The sequence below is a fragment of the Procambarus clarkii genome, chromosome 32 (genome assembly GCF_040958095.1).
Source record: "Procambarus clarkii isolate CNS0578487 chromosome 32, FALCON_Pclarkii_2.0, whole genome shotgun sequence".
Classification (NCBI taxonomy): Eukaryota; Metazoa; Arthropoda; class Malacostraca; order Decapoda; family Cambaridae; genus Procambarus; species Procambarus clarkii.
In genome coordinates this window covers 37,041,934-37,060,552 of record NC_091181.1, presented here as the reverse complement: position 1 = coordinate 37,060,552, position 18,619 = coordinate 37,041,934, and the positions used below count along the sequence as shown (strand labels likewise).

Sequence of the window (18,619 nt, the reverse complement as noted above, 5' to 3'; positions counted from 1 at the left end):
TTGCGGCTCCGTAAGGAAGTGAACTGCAGTAGGGCTGTAACCTCTCTAACACACAATGTACCGTAGGGCTCACAAGGAGACAGAATATCCATTATTATCCACTTAACTCTCGTTCTGTTCCAAATAGACGATTTGAGGGCGTCGTATCCCCGCGATACTCGCTCGCATGATTTATGAACCAGAAAGTGATCGTTGCAAGGCGGCTCAGTGTATTGCAGAAGCTTCCGTGTGTCAGTGTGAAATGATACGGACGGTGCAAGGGACAGAATTTTTCACAGATTTTTTTGCAACTTTGTAAACTGATCCTTGCAAGGGTCCGGCAATTTTTTTTAGTTCCCCAAAAAGGTTCAAATTTTTTGTCAATTAAGACGCCGGTGTGGAAGGCGGAAGACGCCAGTCTACAGGGGTGGAAGACGGACAAGGAGGCCAGTCTACAGGTGTGGAAGACGGACAAAATGGCCAGTCTACTGGTGTGGAAGACGGGCAAGGAGGTCAGTCTACAGGTGTGGAAGACGGGCAAGGAGGCCAGTCTACAGGTGTGGAAGTCGGACAAAATGGCCAGTCTACAGGTGTGGAGGGCGGACAAAATCGCCAGTCGACAGGTGTGGAAGACGGGCAAAATGGCCAGTCTACAGGTATGGAAGACGGACAAAATGGCCAGTCTACAGGTATGGAAGACGGACAAAATGGCCAGTCTACAGGTGTGGGAAAACACTCAAGGAGACCAATCAGCAGGTATAGGCAGGTTGATGATCTGGTCATTGATGACACAAGATGAGGCTGTATGGTCCCACAGGAGGAACGAGGAGACAGCTGATTCAAGACAACACTCTCCCGGGTGAGGGAGCCGGTCGGCCGAGCGGACAGCACGCTATACTTGTGATCCTGTGGTCCTGGGTTCGATCCCAGGCGCCGGCGAGAAACAATGGGCAGAGTTTCTTTCACCCTATGCCCCTGTTACCTAGCAGTAAAATAGGTACCTGGGTGTTAGTTAGCTGTCACGGGCTGCTTCCTGGGGGTGGAGGCCTGGCCGAGGACCGGGCCGCGGGGACACTAAAAAAGCCCCGAAATCATCTCAAGATAACCTCAAGATAACCTCCCCAACACTCCACGGATAGGCAACACACAAAGATTTCATGTTAAGCCTTTTTTGAGCAATATTTTTGTTTTGTGTATGGTTATCTTGAGGTTATCTTGAGATGATTTCGGCGCTTTTTAGTGTCCCCGCGGCTATATGGGGGGATACCAGCGACTTTATCATCAGAGACGGCTTATAGATGCAACAGTGTTTGTAATATATGTATTAATTAGCGAGCTGATCTTCACAGGTGTTGCTAATTACGATGATCGTCGCAGGTGTTGTTAATTACCGTGATTGTTACAGGTGTTGCTGATTACCATATTCGCTGTAGGTAAGTCTGGGGTATAACTGCGCAGTTTTCCATAAAATGTGCAAATTTCCAAACGATACAAAAATAGGACTGGAAAATAACTTCAGAAAAAACTTTAAGTCAATTCAAGACGATCTAGATAGGATTTTGAAAGGGACGAAAGGTAGACATAATCACTTTAAGGCTGGAAACAGGATGGCTCTGAGGGTGGATAATGATAGAGCTGCCAGATATCAACTTGAATGTGTTGGGATTGTGAAGTCTTGAACATAAGAATGAAGCTAACTGCAGAAGGCCTATTGGCTCATACGAGGCAGCTCCTATTTATATCCACCCAATCTCATTCATATACATGTCCAACCTACGCTTGAAACAATCAAGGGATCCCACTTTTATTATGTTACGCGGAAATTGGTTCCACAAATCAACAACCCTATTACCGAACCAGTATTTACCCAGGTCTTTCCTCTATCTAAACTTATCCAACTTATACCCATTGTGTCTTGGATGAGACAGAGATCTGGGGTCATTATTAGCAGGGATCCAATTGCTCCCCCCCCCCTCCTTCAAAAAAAATCAAAGCATAAATGTTCAGAAAAAACAGCTATCGTAATTTATTTCTTGAAGCGTTAGCAACAAAACCAATAATGTTTTTAAGCTTTTCTTAAGCTCTTATTAGACCCTATTTAGGTTATGCAGTTCAGGTTTAGTCGCTTCACTAAAGCATAGACAAAAATGTAAAGGGAGCCGGTCGGCCGAGCGGACAGCACGCTGGACTTGTGATCCTGTGGTCCTGGGTTCGATCCCAGGCGCCGGCGAGAAACAATGGGCAGAGTTTCTTTCACCCTATGCCCCTGTTACCTAGCAGTAAAATAGGTACCTGGGTGTTAGTCAGCTGTCACGGGCTGCTTCCTGGGGGTGGAGGCCTGGTCGAGGACCGGGCCGCGGGGACACTAAAAGCCCCGAAATCATCTCAAGATAACCATCTCAAGTATTTGAACGCGTATAAAGAAAGATGACAACGTCACTCCGGAAATATAAAACTTACATATGAAGAGAGATTAAAAAAGCTTAATTTACGTTATCTATAAAGGCAAACAAAGGTGATATAAATAAGGTATTAAATATATCAACTTATGATAGAACGCGAAACAATGGATATAAATTGGATAAGTTTAGATTTAGGAAAGACCTGGGTAAATACTGGTTTGAAAACAGGGAGGTTGATCTATGGAACCAAATTAGGGATAACATAATGCACGTGGGTTCCCTTGATTGTTTCGAGCGTAGGTTAGACGTATATATGAATGACTTTGGCTGGATATAAATAGGAACTGCTTCGTATGAGACACTTTCTTCTTAACCTTAAGTTGTTGATCTGGAGATAGTGGTGTTTGGTGAGCATGTGGTTTGTTTGGTGAGCATGTGGTTTGTTTGGTGAGCATGTGGTTTGTTTGGTGAGCATGTGGTTTGTTTGGTGAGCATGTGGTTTGTTTGGTCAGCCATTGAGGGGACAACATGGTTGTCACTGAGTGACAACCATACCACAACCCTTTGGACATCACGTGTGTTTGTCGGACTGTCTGCCTCTTCAGGTGTTTCTGTCCGTCAATATGTGTCCGGCTGTCTTGTGTCGTTCCTTATCTCCATTTGGAAAATAAATAGGAATTTGAGTGCTATACATATTGCTGTGTCACTATGCCCACTGCTTGGCCTTACTGCTCCCACCACCACCACCACCACCACCTCCACCACCATCTCCACCACCATCTCCACCTGCACCACCACAACTACCACCTCCTCCTCAACCACCTCCACCACCATCTCCACCACCACCACCTCCTCAACCACCTCCTCAACCACCAATCTCCACTGCCACCACCATCTCCACTATCTTCACCAAAATCTCCTTCACCATCTCCACCTCCTTCCCCCATCTCCAACATCGCCTCCCCAACTCCCCCCCCCCCCTCACCCCCTCACCTCACCCTCCCCTCCCACTAAGGCTGTGGGACCAGATATCACCTTGGATACTAAAAGAAGGAGCGACCTTGTGCTGTCGCTTACTAAAATATATAACAAGTCACCGGAAACAGAAGAACTGCCAGAGAGTTGGAAGACAGCCAATGTGGTGCCAGGATACAACAAAGGAAACAGCCAGGAGGCATTCAACTACAGACCTGTGCCCTCTACTTGTACAATATGCAAGGTGATGGAGAAGATCGTGAGAAGCTACTAGAACATCAGGAGAGAAGGGACTGTATAACACAACACCGGTTTGGATTCATACCAACACCAGCATAGTGTGTAATCATGGATTAAACACAATTCAGTTGTAACAGGCTCTAGACAAGACAACAACCTGGACAGGTCGCTCCACTTCACTAGACAGGTCGCTCCACTTCACTAGACAGGTCGCTCCACTTCACTGGACAGGTCGCTCCACTTCACTGGACAGGTCGCTTCACTTCACTGGACAGGTCGCTCCACTTCACTGGACAGGTCGCTTCACTTCACTCGCGCTCACATCCTAGACTTCATTTGGCATCATTTATTTTGGTCTTGTTTCGTCATCAAATTTGTACATCCTAGTTGAGTAAAATTATTTATGTTCTCGTCTTTACTGACTGAACTACTATAGTAGTTTTGTTTTTTGGGGATGTTTTGGGTATTGTTACGAATTGTTTTGGGTTGTTAGGAGCATACATACTGTATTCTGTTAGAACAGACCAGGGGCCAGATTCACGAAGCACTTACGCAAGCACTTACGAACCTGTACAACTTTTGTCAATCTTTGGCGACTTTGTTTACAATTATTTAACAGTTAATATAAGCTCGGAAGCACCAGGAGGCTGTTTATAACAATAACAACAGTTGATTGGCAAGTTTTCACGCTTGTAAACTGTTTAATAAATGTAACCAAAGCCGTCAAATATTGAGGAAAGATGTACACGTTCGTAAGTGCTTGCGTAACGGCTTTGTAAATCTGGCCCCAAGAATGCAATGCTTCCTCCGTCTATTAGAGTCAATATGCACGTCGCTAGACTGTAATAATGCTAAGAAATTAGCATGTTGGAAGCCTGCTATTGACGAATATAATTAAAACGGGATAATTAAATAGAACGATAATCTCCTAAACATAAACCCTGAGGTGATAAAATTGTATAATTTTTGTTTCTCTCGAATTATTACTAAGAATATTAAAATAATTAATTTTGTTTGCAAGATTGCAAGTATGTTTAAGTTAATTACCTCAGCTCATAACGAATAGACCACTTGTTTTCTATATTAAGCCCGTATTGTATTGATAAAGATGGTGTTCTATATGTAGAGGTCAGACGTGTCAGACCAAATTCGAGGCATTCTAAAACGTCTTAAAACCCGACCCAGTGTACCTGGCTTAGCGCTTTTCCCTGGTAGTTCCCTCGCCTATCCCAAGTGCCATATTTCCCCGTGGTGTTGTGGTGGCGCCACCTGTCACATATCAAGGGAGCCACATAATGGCCTAGTAATTATTTGTATATTGCTTATAATATACAAAACTGGTGTTATTTGGCAGTTTTATTTTATGTCAACGTGCTTAGCATACTGACACACTGGTGACTTGGTGTTTGTTTTAGGGCGTTTGAATTCCGGTGTTAATATGTGATTTGACCCTTTCTCCCTTGTCCTTGGGGGTCCTCGGTGCCTACTGATCCTGTGCTTATTCCGGTGATGATTTCCGGAAGGGACCAAAGTACTCACGTTTTTCTCATTATTTGAACCACGTTTAAATCAAATAATTTAAGGGCATTGAACAAATGTTTTCAAACTTATAATAATATAGCAAATATAACACGTTTTTAGGGCGATTTGTCTTGGTGCTGGTTTTGTTGTTATGTATATATATATATATATATATATATATATATATATATATATATATATATATATATATATATATATATATATATGTACATGTTGTTGTTTGGTGCGGCAAGCTTTTCAAAAAAAACTTACTGTGGTAGCGAAGATGGAATCCGATAGAATCAATAGTTTCAAACTCTTCACCGAAGAACTTTGGACTTGGAAGAGCTCTCGAGGTCCATAGATAAAGGAATAAAGTTCGACTTGCAGACTGGTGCTCTGATTTGTTCTTTAATAATTTAAATCTTTTTTGATGGAATATTTCCGTATCTTGCATTTTGTTTCCGAATCTCCTCCAGTTCTCGTTTGGTGTCAATGTTTATGAGGTTAATCTCATTAACATTACTGATGTCTCGATGTATCTTATAAAACTTATGGATTAATGACACTTGTATTAATCAATTTCATCAGCATCTGTTTTTATTTCCTGCCGTCGTCCTCCTCTCAGGAAACTCATCTGTAGTTTGGCATCGTCTTTAAGATGGTCTCCATTACCGTGGAGAACAGTGATCTCATGGTCACTGTTTTCAAATTTTCCTCCAACTTGGCATCACTGAATAAGGTACAATCTGCCGTGAGTAACAAGACTTAAGAGGTATTCCCTGCTCATTACGGACGGGATTCACGGAGTTAGATAAGAATCCTGAGTCATTGCAGTTAATTGTCACCCAGCCACTTGGAGTGGTTGGTATAGTGACGGTCTCGTCTCTTGCAGGTCGGTGTTAGATTCCCGATGATACAAGTAATTGAGCACTATTCCTTCCCTGTGTGACCTCTATTCCGAAGGTGATAGGGTCGTCTGGTCCTCCCCATGCTGCCAGCTGGTCTGGTCCTCCCCATGCTGCCAGTTGGTCTGGTCCTCCCCACGCTGCCAGCTGGTCTGGTCCTCCCCATGCTGCCAGTTGGTCTGGTCCTCCCCATGCTGCCAGTTGGTCTGGTCCTCCCCATGCTGCCAGCTGGTCTGGTCCTCCCCATGCTGCCAGCTGGTCTGGTCCTCCCCATGCTGCCAGCTGGTCTGGTCCTCCCCATGCTGCCAGCTGGTCTGGTCCTCCCCATGCTGCCAGCTGGTCTGGTCTGAGCCGCACGCTCCTGGCCTTTGTGTAATCAACCGGTATATGTGCTAATTATTTTACATTTAATCGCCGCGTGTGTTTTATGAGCGAGGCAGCGGCTTGTCTCACCTCTGTTAATTAGATTGAATCTGATATGTGTACCTGAGACTTAATGACTCAGTTTAATGACTGTTTGCTATGATGAATTTTTAGTAGGTGTTGGGTGAGGCCGGAGCACTTATCTCGTTCTCTCTCTCTCTCTCTCTCTCTCTCTCTCTCTCTCTCTCTCTCTCTCTCTCTCTCTCTCTCTCTCTCTCTCTCTCTCTCTCTCTCTCTCTCTCTCTCTCTCTTAAACTCCTAAATATTTTTTGCTAACAGTAAGTTAGAGGTACTGAGGCTTCAGACTGTTACCAGTACCGGACATAGTTGGAAAATAAAAAAAGGGGTACCTGTCCCTTAACCTATCCTATCCTATCATCACCTGACCCGACCTAACCTAACCTAACTTACAAATCTTGAAGTAAATCTTCGTATATAAACTGGTTGCTAGAAATAATTCCGCCAGATGATTTATGATTTTTGGCCAGTAAAAGTGTCGTGAGGGGAAGTGGTGTTGTTGGTGTATATCTGGGAACCAATTTATTAAATACACTTTTATACGAAATGAATAAAAACATTATATAACAAAAAATCAGTGTTGATGTTATTCTTCAACTGTATTGGAGGCTTCTGACGCCTCGCTCGGATTGTCCTCCTCGGGTTTGGTGTTCGAAATGGACAGTGAAGTTGTTATGACCAAGTTAATCTCTATTATTATGACTACGTTAATCCCTACTATTATTAATCCAGTAAATAATACTGTGGATTAATCAAGTTAATCCACAGTATTAGGAATATTTATAACGATTTTTTTAAGATCACTGATGTTATTTTCTCCTGAAAGGCTTAGCTCAAGTAAATATACTATCAGAGTATGCACACAAATACAAGATTCAAAATGTTATATAAACTATGTTATTTAAGGTATCAAAGTCATTCATTATAACAATGTAGTCTAGTGTATAAAGTTTGCGTCATATAGAGACGGCGAGTAGCAACTGGCGCGGGGCGGCGAGGCCAACACTTTGGTGAGTTTGGAAGGACTTACAAATTATTTAGGGGAAGGTTTTGCAAATGATGTAAAAACTTGAGTGAAAACAACTGGGTGTAAATAGGAGCTTCCGTATATGGTGCAATGGTCCTACTTGTACTGTTTGTTCATGTGTTCCGTTGTTCTTCCGTCCACCTCTGTGTATGATGTGTACAGGAGGGAGTGTACACACACACAGGTCCCTCCAAAGGTGTAAGAGGGAGTGTACACACACACAGGTCACTCCAAAGGTGTAAGAGGGAGTGTATACACACTCGTCCCTCCCAGAGGTGTAGGAGAGAGTGTACACACACACACAGGTCTCTCCAGAGGTGTAGGAGGAAGCGTACACACACACAGGTCCCTCCTAGAGGTGTAGGAGGGAGTGTACACACACACACAGGTCTCTCCAGAGGTGTAGGAGGAAGCGTACACACACACACAGGTCTCGCCAGAGGTGTAGGAGGGAGTGTACACACACACAGGTCCCTCCTAGAGGTGTAGGAGGGAGTGTACACACACACACAGGTCTCTCCAGAGGTATAGGAGGAAGCGTACACACACACAGGTCCCTCCAAAGGTATAGGAGAGAGTGTACACACACACAGGTCCCTCCCAGAGGTGTAGGAGAGAGTGTACACACACACAGGTCCCTCCCAGAGGTGTAAGAGGGAGTGTACACACACACTCGTCCCTCCAAAGATGTAAGAGGGAGTGAACAAAACCACACCTTCGAAGACAGTAAATTCCAGATTACTGTCCACCTGCCATTATGAGATGGTAGGAGGTGGGACAAGGAAGGGACTGATACAATGTATTACCATCGCTTCCAATAAATCTGGGGCGAGGCGGAGGAGTTGTTCCTGGTGTCCTGGGGGCGGGGTGTGACCTGGGGCCAGATTCACGAAAGCACTTACGCAAACACTTACGAACCTGTACATCTTTTCTCAATCTTTGGCTGCTTTGTTTACAATTATTAAACAGTTAATGAGCTCGGAAGCACCAGGAGGCTGTTTATAACAATAACAACAGTTGAATGGGAAGTTTTCATGCTTGTAAACTGTTTAATAAATGTAACCAAAGCCGTCAAAGATTGAGGAAAGATGTACACGTTCGTAAGTGCTTGCGTAAGTGCTTTCGTGAATCTGACCCCCTGGTGCCCCGGGTGTGTGTTGACAATGTTCACCTTTTCACGAGGTTGGCAGCCCTGCACCAAGGCTCTTGATGCAAGAGGGGCATAAGTGCCACCCGGCGAGCATTTAGAGGCGTAACTCTGCGTGGCGGCAAAGGAAGATGCGGATACGAGAAAGGGGGGGGGGGGAACGATCGACACCTACTAGTCCGAACGCAAATAACGAATTCGGTATAAATAAAAACAATAATCCGTGACGTATGAACTCATTGTTTCTGAATCCAGTGGTCCGTTGTGGCGCTGTTAACGGCCCGTTATCGGGAAGCCGTTATATTTTTTTTTTTTTACATTTTATCTCTTTATCGTATTTATATTTGTATCTGTTGTTCCATAAATTTCAGGGATTGATTGGGGTTGAGTGGAGGGGAGGACTCCACACCACTCCATTAGAGTGGAGTTTGGGAGCTGAGAGTGATGAGGAATGTTGGGCCGGAGTGGGAGCTGGAGTGGATGTACTCTCCACACTATAAGGCAAAAAAGATGGAGGCATCGCATGCGTTTCTTTTAATTGAAACAGACTGGAAAAAAATCTGTTTGTCAGGTGTGTGTGTGTGTGTGTGTGTGTGTGTGTGTGTGTGTGTGTGTGTGTGTGTGTGTGTGTGTGTGTGTGTGTGTTGTGTGTGTGTGTCTGAGAAAATCCACTGGAGCCGTGATGAGGATTCGAACCTATGGGCTGGGTATTCTTAGACACACAGGTTCGAACCAGGATTTCACACAATTAATGCAGTCTGGCTCGGACGTTCTCTCTCTCTCTCTCTCTCTCTCTCTCTCTCTCTCTCTCTCTCTCTCTCTCTCTCTCTCTCTCTCTCTCTCTCTCTCTCTCTCTCTCTCTCTCTCGGGACTCAGTTACAGGGGAAAACTCTACAGATACATATGAATTCAGAGCTTGGTGCGGAGCGACACACAAAAAGATAAAACTATATAACCTTCAGCTCGACTAGAAATTGAGCATTTAAGCCTAAGCTCTGGCGGTCCGGGGAGGATTGGGGCGAGGTGGGGGGTTGGGGGGTACTGAGAGTGCGGGGGGGGGGTGAAAGGTGTAAGGAAGGGGGAGGGAAGAAGTGGGTGATGGAGAAAGTAGGAGAGAACTGAGTGAAATGGAGAGGGGTTGAAAGGAAAGAGGGGAAAATATTGAGGTGAAGAGAAAAGTGAACGCCCTCCCGTACGCCCTCTCTTGCAGGCACACACGCGCACTCACACACACATACACACGCACACACACAGACAGTGTGTGGTGGGGACAGACTCCATACACAGTGTCAGTTGTATGATAAGAGCCCAGTAGGCTCAGGAATCTGTACACCAGTTGATTGACAATCGAGAGGCGGGACCAAAAAGCCAAAGCTCAACCTCCACAAGCACAACTAGGTGAGCACAAATAGCGGGGGGGCCGGGGGGGGGGGGTACATACACATACACACACCTCGATCCTGCAGGCATAAATAGTAAATACACACGTACGTACAGATATACTAAATTGGAAATGGGATACCTGCCAGGGATCGTATCTCTGTCTCTGTTTCTTTATGTTTCCGTGAGAGCGTAAGACACTTTCAGCTCTCATTGGTGTTGTGTAAGATGGAAGAGGTGTTACATGAGGACGTGGACCAGTGCTGCTGTTTGTGTGTGGTCATCAAACTATATTTTCTTGGCTAAGGTAGATTTTTTGTTTCAATTTTCCAGTGATCAGTGTGTAGTGTTTTATGATATCAGAACAAAATATTTGTTTTTAATGTTTCAGTTACAGAGAAGTGAGCCAATTTGGTATCCAGTGTTTGAATAGTAATAGGGGGTTTCTACGCGACCGTGTCATATTGTACTCGTTTCAGTAGTGTAGACCCAAAACGCCCATGCTGGGCACAAACCTCACAGCAATCACTATGCATTTCTCGCAACTAAAAGCGCATACACAAACACAGACACACACACACACACACACACACACACACACACACACACACACACACACACACACACACACACACACACACAGCTATATATATATATATATATATATATATATATATATATATATATATATATATATATATATATATATACACACACACCATAAAAATATTATCTGCAGTATTGCCAAGTCTTCTTTATCTACACATTTCTCTCCTACCATTATTGCCAACATCGCGAGAAATATGATACAGAGCACTGGAAGAGGATTTACAAAGCTCGTTATGGAAATGCTCCCCGGCATGGCAACACTTCCTACCTGCCTTCCCTGGTAACGTTGTGCTGGCAATACTGCGCCCCGCCTGGCAGGGCTAAACGTGGCAGACGAGGAGTCACAGTAACGTGGCCATGTTGACCAGACCACACACTAGAAGGTGAAGGGACGACGACATTTCGGTCCGTCCTGGACCATTCTCAAGTCGATTGTGAGAATGGTCGACTTGAGAATGGTCCAGGACGGACCGAAACGTCGTCGTCCCTTCACCTTCTAGTGTGTGGTCTGGTCAGCTAAACATGGCGCTAGGGTTGAGATGAGAGCCGAGGACCGTCTTCTCACTTAATACGTCGCATTCCTACACAGGAGCTAGACCTCTCCCTCTCCTTCCCTTTAGATAGTGACAGGTAAGGACACAAGTTTGCAACGTGACTCGTCCCAGAAGTGGGAGAGATGGAATATGAAGAGGGACTGAAGGAACTAAACCTAACGACGCTATAAAGAGAGAAGAGAGAGAGGGGAGACATGATATAGACGTATAAAATGCTTACGGGGGAATGATAGAGTAGAACAAAATTTCTCAAAGACGTCAGAAACAATAAAGCTAACAACCAAACTTCAGTATTGCTAGGCCTAATATAGCTCATATATGTACTATATTAGGCCTAGGATAGTTAGGCTAGGTTAGGTTTCATTACCAACATTAATAGAAAATCTTTTCCACTTTGTGCAAATTGAATACTACTAAAAGTGTACTTTCTATTGGTCCATCACGTCACAATATTTAAACGATCAACCACATCGTTACTATATGTGCTTTCATTTTAGGGGGACGAGCTGAACAAGCGGCCCGTCTGCTCTATAGGCCAACCTTGCATATGACGCTGATAATATCCTTTAGATACGGGCATCAGGAGACAGGTCCAGAGTGATATCAACTCCCTCATGTTTCTCTCTTTTTCTTGACGGTTTTCTTCTCCCAAATGTTATCGTGTTTCTGGCCGGCTGCTCCCTACTAAGTTTTTTCTCACGATCTTCTCCATCACCTTGCATGGTATGCAAGTTAGGGACACTGGCCTGCTGTTCAATGCCTCTTGCGTGTGACCCTTTTTTATACATTGGGACAACGTTAGCTTGGTACCTGCTTGATGGGGTTCTGGGAGTTGTTCTACTTCCCAAGCCCGGGCCGAGGCCAGGCTTGACTTGTGAGAGTTTGGTCCAACAGGCTGTCTTCTAATTTTCTGGTAGGTCTCTTGTTTTGAGTGAGTTATTATACACCATGGAAAGTGGCAAGCAGAGTGCTTCTGCACAATATTTTAGTATGTACGTGTGTGTGTGTGTATGTTTGTGTGTGTGTGTGTATGTTTGTGTGTGTGTGTGTATGTTTGTGTGTGTGTGTGAGTGTATTCACCTATTTGTATTCACCTAGTTATGCTTGCTGGTGGGTTGAGCTTTGCTCTTTCGGCCTGCCTCTCAACTGTCAATCAGTCAACTGTAACTAACTACTAACTAATTTTTTTCCCTAGACACACACACACACACACACACACACACACACACACACACACACACACACACACACACACACACACACACACACACATACACACACATACACACACACACACACACACACACACACACACACACACACACACACACACACACACACACACGCACATTTTGATACTGTGGGTACCTAACTGTCTGACAGTTCAGATTTTTCATGTGAACAAAATTGAGTAAACTGACGAAGATTTGGTTGAAAGATGAAACTTTTTGGGGCAGAGAGAAAGACAGAGTGAGAGAGAGAGAGAGAGAGAGAGAGAGAGAGAGAGAGAGAGAGAGAGAGAGAGAGAGAGAGAGACTATGGGGACCATCAGGGAGAAAGCGCCAAGCCATTAGACTATATAGCACTGGGGGGGAGGGAGAGAGAGAGAGAGAGAGAGAGAGAGAGAGAGAGAGAGAGAGAGAGAGAGAGAGAGAGAGAGAGAGAGAGAGACAAAGATAAGATTTTATATTTGTTAAGTAAACGTTCTAACTTCAGGTTGAAATTTGCATTCCTTATAAAAGTTGAAGTTTGAGTGAAGAGAATGTATTGTGGGAAGGGTAATGGGGAGGAGGAGGAGGCAGGAGAGTAATGGGGAGGAGCAGGAGGCAGGAGGGTAATGGGGAGGGGCAGGAGGCAGGAGGGTAATGGGGAGGAGGGGAAGGAGGCAGGAGCTAGGGTAAACTAACACGAATTACATACACCCCAAAAATGAAGCTTCAGGTCTTTGATATCAAACAAAAACTTCGTTTTTTTCTGCTGGTGGAGTGGGGATGTCTGCGTGATGTGGCGCCCTGACTTTTATAGTGGGGGTTTTCTCCCCCACAACTGCTGGTGGTGTGGTACCCACTCCCACAACTGCTGGTGGTGTGGTACCCACTCCAACAACTGCTGGTGGTGTGGTACCCACTCCAACAACTGCTGGTGGTGTGGTACCCACTCCAACAACTGCTGGTGGTGTGGTACCCACTCCAACAACTGCTGGTGGTGTGGTACCCACTCCCACAACTGCTGGTGGTGTGGTACCCACTCCAACAACTGCTGGTGGTGTGGTACCCACTCCAACAACTGCTGGTGGTGTGGTACCCACTCCAACAACTGCTGGTGGTGTGGTACCCACTCCAACAACTGCTGGTGGTGTGGTACCCACTCCAACAACTGCTGGTGGTGTGGTACCCGCTCCAACAACTGCTGGTGGTGTGGTACCCACTCCAACAACTGCTGGTGGTGTGGTACCCACTCCAACAACTGCTGGTGGTGTGGTACCCACTCCAACAACTGCTGGTGTAGTGCCCAACACCAATAACCTGTGATTCTGTGGTTCCTGTATAAATGTGAAGTGTCCTTCAATACACACTATACACAACAAATGCAGATCAAGCAAGGCAAGAGGTCAACACAAACTGATAAGTTCAGAAAAGTTGCTCCTTTACATAAGCAATGATGGCAGACAGTCTGCCTGGATGATTGACAGGATGACTGACAGGCTAGCAAATGTTCATTCGTGATCAAAATTCGTATAGTGAACATGCGAGTTGTCCTCGACTCAGGCTCCTTGTTCAAGAGCCTGAGTCGAGGACCTTGCTCGTCCCCAGTGTTGTCACATACATGCTATCCTTGTTGCTACAAGGGTGCTATCCTTGTTGCTACATACATGCTATCCTTGTTGTTACATACATGCTATCCATGTTGCTATATGCATGCTATCCATGTTGTTACATACATGCTATCCTTGTTGATACAAGCGTGCCGTCCTTGTTGATGCATATGTGCTATTCTTTTTTATACATGTGAGTTAACCTTCTTTACACATGTGTACTCTCCACCTTAATACATACATACTAACTTTTTATACATTGTGCTAAAAAAATTATACATACACGTTGTATATACATGCGCACTGTGCTTTATATATATATATAATAAATCCCCATCTCACAGGATGATAATAGTTGATTTTTTGTTCATTAATACATTAGGTACATCTGCATTAGTGCAGCTACCCTAGACTATATGAAGGGGAGTACAGTGTGTCAAAAAAGCTAACTAGGTGATGCTAAGAAATCCCCCATCACACAGGATGGTTAGTCATACAGAGGCATGTGATAAGCAGTCTGCACTGGCAGACTCCGGATGCATTTTGAGGATATCATCAACACAAGATTGAATAAGGTAGCAGTGGTAATACAAGTCCCCATCTCGCATTATGGTTAGTCATACAGGGCCACATGTTTAGTAGCCTGCACTGGCAAATTTTGGGTATACTGTGAGGATATCTTCAAGAATACGAGAGTGAATAAAGTATTTGCATAGCTCCATCACCGAATGCCCAGTTATTAGACCTTTCAGACCAGTTGGCATGTGGTACCTGAAAGGGTTGATAATTTTAAAACACAGGTAAAACTCTACGGACATCTGACGGATGATTTGAGTTAGTGACACGTTCATAAGACGTGATGTCAAGATCATGATATGATGTCAGATCATGACTATACACTTTAATCTGATGGCTCGTTTTTTTCAGACCGAGAAAAAACTTTAAACTAAATTATCAAATTCATTGCTACTAATTTAAAAAAAAAAAGAGGAGCAAATTTTTGGCTTAAATCATTTTTCCTCTTAATATCCGAGAAGAATTTAGCGATAGGTTTGCGAATTTTGTGTTTTAAAATAAATATTTTTTTTGGCTCACGTAATTATAATGTTTTAAGGTAATTCTCGTTGAGTTTGTAATAACAAGTTTGAATAATGATATCTGGGGTCGAGTGCATTAGTAACAACATTACAGAGTTTCTCAAACGGAATTACCTAATTACATGGCTTTTAATGTAATTTGTTGAGCGCTGAGTGAGTGGTCCTGTTTAATTATAAATATCTGAACTGACCTTTGCAATGAGGCATTAAGGATGATCTACAGAGACGACACCCTTGTTGTAGCGTGTCCAGTCTACAGCAGGGTGAGGGTGTCCAGTCTACAGCAAGGGGGTGTCCAGTCTACAGCAGGGGAGTGTCCAGTCTACAGCAGGGTGAGGGTGTCCAGTCTACAGCAAGGGGGTGTCCAGTCTACAGCAGGGGAGTGTCCAGTCTACAGCAGGGTGAGGGTGTCCAGTCTACAGCAAGGGGGTGTCCAGTTTACAGCAGGGGAGTGTCCAGTCTACAGCAGGGGAGTGTCCAGTATACACCAGGGGGGTGTCCAGTCTACAGCAGGGGGGTGGTGTCCAGTCTACAGCAGTGGAGGGGGTGTCCAGTCTACAGCAGGTGGGTGTCCAGTCTACAGCAGGGGGGGTGTCTAGTCTACAGCAGGGGAGTGTCCAGTCTACAGCAGGGGAGTGTCCAGTCTACAGCAGGGGAGTGTCCAGTCTACAGCAGGGGAGTGTCCAGTCTACAGCACGTGGGTGTCCAGTCTACAGCAGGGGGGGTGTCTAGTCTACAGCAGGGGAGTGTCCAGTCTACAGCAGGGGAGTGTCCAGTCTACAGCAGGGGGGGGGGTTGTCCAGTCTACAGCAGGGGGTGTCCAGTCTACAGCATGGAAGTGTCCAGTCTACAGCAGGGAGGGTGTCCAGTCTACAGCAGGGGGTGTCCAGTCTACAGCAGGGAGGGTGTCCAATCTACAGCAGGGAGGGGGGTGTCCAGTCTACTGCAGAGGGGGGTCCAGTCTACAGCAGGGAGGGGGGTGTCCAGTCTACTGCAGGGGGATGTCCAGTCTACTGCAGGGGGTCTTCCTGATGAACAGCCATTTGCCGTTCTACAGCTGACTGTCACATTGAGGGACAGTCACTCACCATCCTGTAGCAGCGTGCGTCGCTAAAGAGCAGACACTCTCCAGCAGTTTATATTCGGTGTAAATATAGTCGATATATGAATATTTGGAATCCTGGCGCTGAGAGAGCATGTTTACATCTATATGTGACTACAGGCCAGGCTTCTTAGTGTCGTTGGTGACGTTATCTTGAGATGATTTCGGGGCTTTAGTGTCCCCGCGGCCCGGTCCTCGATTAGGCCTCCACCCCCAGGAAGCAGCCCGTGACAGCTGACTAACACCCAGGTACCTATTTTACTGCTAGGTAACAGGGGCATAGGGTGAAAGAAACTCTACCCATTGTTTCTCGCCGGCGCCCGGCATCGAACCCGGGACCACAGGATCACAAGTCCAGCGTGCTGTTCGCTCGGCCGACCGGCTCCCTTCCCGTATTGCATTATTATATTGTATATTATTGTACGTATTGCAGACGTATTGCAGTAACTCTCAGTACCTCCTGCTACTGGTCGCTCCTGCTCCTGAAGCTGTGGAGGGAGTTAGCCTCGACAATCTCCACTTCTAACTTATTCCTTATTGCAAATAATTCATTCACTTGTTCAGTATAAGAAACTTGTTTGTTGTGACCGTGTTACCTCTTTACATCCTCCTACCTAACGTGGTGAGGACTCAGTATGTCCTCGTAGTTCAGTCCTCTTAGTTCAAGGACTAGTTATATAATAAAATGTGGTCGCTCTCTAGTTTTGCTCCCAACCACTTGGAGTGGACGGTAGAGCGACGGTCTCGCTTCATGCAAGTCGGCGTTCAATCCCCGACCGTCCAAGTGGTTGGGCACCCTTCCTTCCTCACCCCCGTCCCATCCCAAATCACTATGCTGACCTCTTCCAAGTGCTATAGAGTCGAAATGGCTTGGCACTTTCCCCTGATAATTTCTTCCCTTCCCTCTCTAGTTTTGCTCTGAGATTTATCACCTGGGGCTTCCACAGCGGGGCTGTATAAGCTCGTACTGGTCTGACGTATGTTGTATAAAACGTCCTGAAAATATCCTTGTCCAGACTCGTGAAGGCTGCACAAATGCTCACCAGTTTTGTATAGACGGGCGTCATCTTGTTGGAGTAATGATCGCCTCCGGTGACAACCCTGGAACTGTCTTCTCAACTATAAGTTTTTCTCTTTTTCTAGCTAAAACATTTATCTTCTCATCATATATTGCCTCTGTTGGCTTGTTCAGCTCCATCTCGAGTCTCGTCACCTTGCACATGCCTGGATTAAAGTCAAGTAGCAATTTTTAGATTATCTCAAATTTTTGTAGATTCTTTTAAAGTATATATTTAGTCTTCTTTTTCTCACTCGTCTCGTCAGTAATCCATCGTCCAGAAACAGTGAAGTAGTGTGCTACTTCCTCTGGTAAGCTATTGACACGTATCAGCAACAGTACAGATCCCATTGTACCACACTTGTTAAATACTTACCCTATTACTGCTAGTTGTGTGCTAATACATAAGTCATTCTCTGCCCTAAAAACTTCCTGGAAGCTTTTGTGTATTATCTTCTGAGCAGCTCCACCATTGGTCGACACTGACACTCTAGCAGCTCCACCATTGGTCGACACTGACACTCTAGCAGCTCCACCATTGGTCGACACTGACACTCTAGCAGCTCCACCATTGGTCGACACTGACACTCTAGCAGCTCCACCATTGGTCGACACTGACACTCTAGCAGCTCCACCATTGGTCGACACTGACACTCTAGCAGCTCCATCATTGGTCGACACTGACACACTAGCAGCTCCACCATTGGTCGACACTGACACACTAGCAGCTCCACCATTGGTCGACACTGACACACTAGCAGCTCCACCATTGGTCCACACTGACACTCTAGCAGCTCCACCATTGGTCGACACTGACACACTAGCAGCTCCACCATTGGTCGACACTGACACACTAGCAGCTCCACCATTGGTCGACACTGACACGCTTCATTTGACATATTCAAATTTGGCGCTTCATATGCGCGCCAAATATAAACCTCTGCTGTTGGGAGGTAAAACTAAGCCCGTTGTCAAAATAAATAGCTTGTTCAGCATGGAAACTAATGCTCCTCGCTATGAAATATGATTTCCTATAATATATCACACTTTAACAATACATAAATTCCAGAATAGTTTTCGCATAAATAGTTCCCTGTGTTCGAAATGTTCTTCACGAACCAAACAACTCAACCATTTTATGTGCGCTGATAACCTTAGTTTAACTTTATGTTACTAAAAAATCGTGTTACACTTAAAAGCACTTTATTTCTACTACAAACTCCAAGTGATTACGTATTACGGAACACTTATAATTCCCTGTCTCTTAGACTACCATCACGCGCTAAATAATTTTGATTACTCTCGTAATTGGGTAAAAATAGGGATTCGTTTGGACTCTCTTCAAAGATTACCACGTCATGGCTC

The 18,619-nt window shown here is 45.0% G+C and overlaps 2 protein-coding genes across 2 annotated transcripts in view; both read left to right on the top strand.

The window, feature by feature from the left end:
• LOC123759432 (putative neural-cadherin 2) overlaps nt 1–18,619 on the top strand; it is a gene marked incomplete in the record, with an annotated part of 421,093 nt that overhangs the window by 288,138 nt on the left and 114,336 nt on the right.
• Nucleotides 167–778, top strand: LOC138370520 (aegyptin-like). The gene is made up of 2 exons (XM_069334902.1): nt 167–230; nt 369–778. Exons 1-2 carry the CDS (start codon nt 167–169, stop codon nt 776–778), a joined length of 474 nt encoding a protein of 157 aa, XP_069191003.1.

What these genes read in the sequence shown, in the direction of transcription:
- LOC138370520 (XM_069334902.1), top strand. Translation starts at nt 167, where the DNA reads ATGATTTATGAACCAGAAAGTGATCGTTGCAAGGCGGCTCAGTGTATT. An exon ending in TATTGCAGAAGCTTCCGTGT is followed by an intron (nt 231 to 368) that starts GTCAGTGTGAAA and finishes TTGTCAATTAAG; the next exon opens with ACGCCGGTGTGGAAGGCGGA.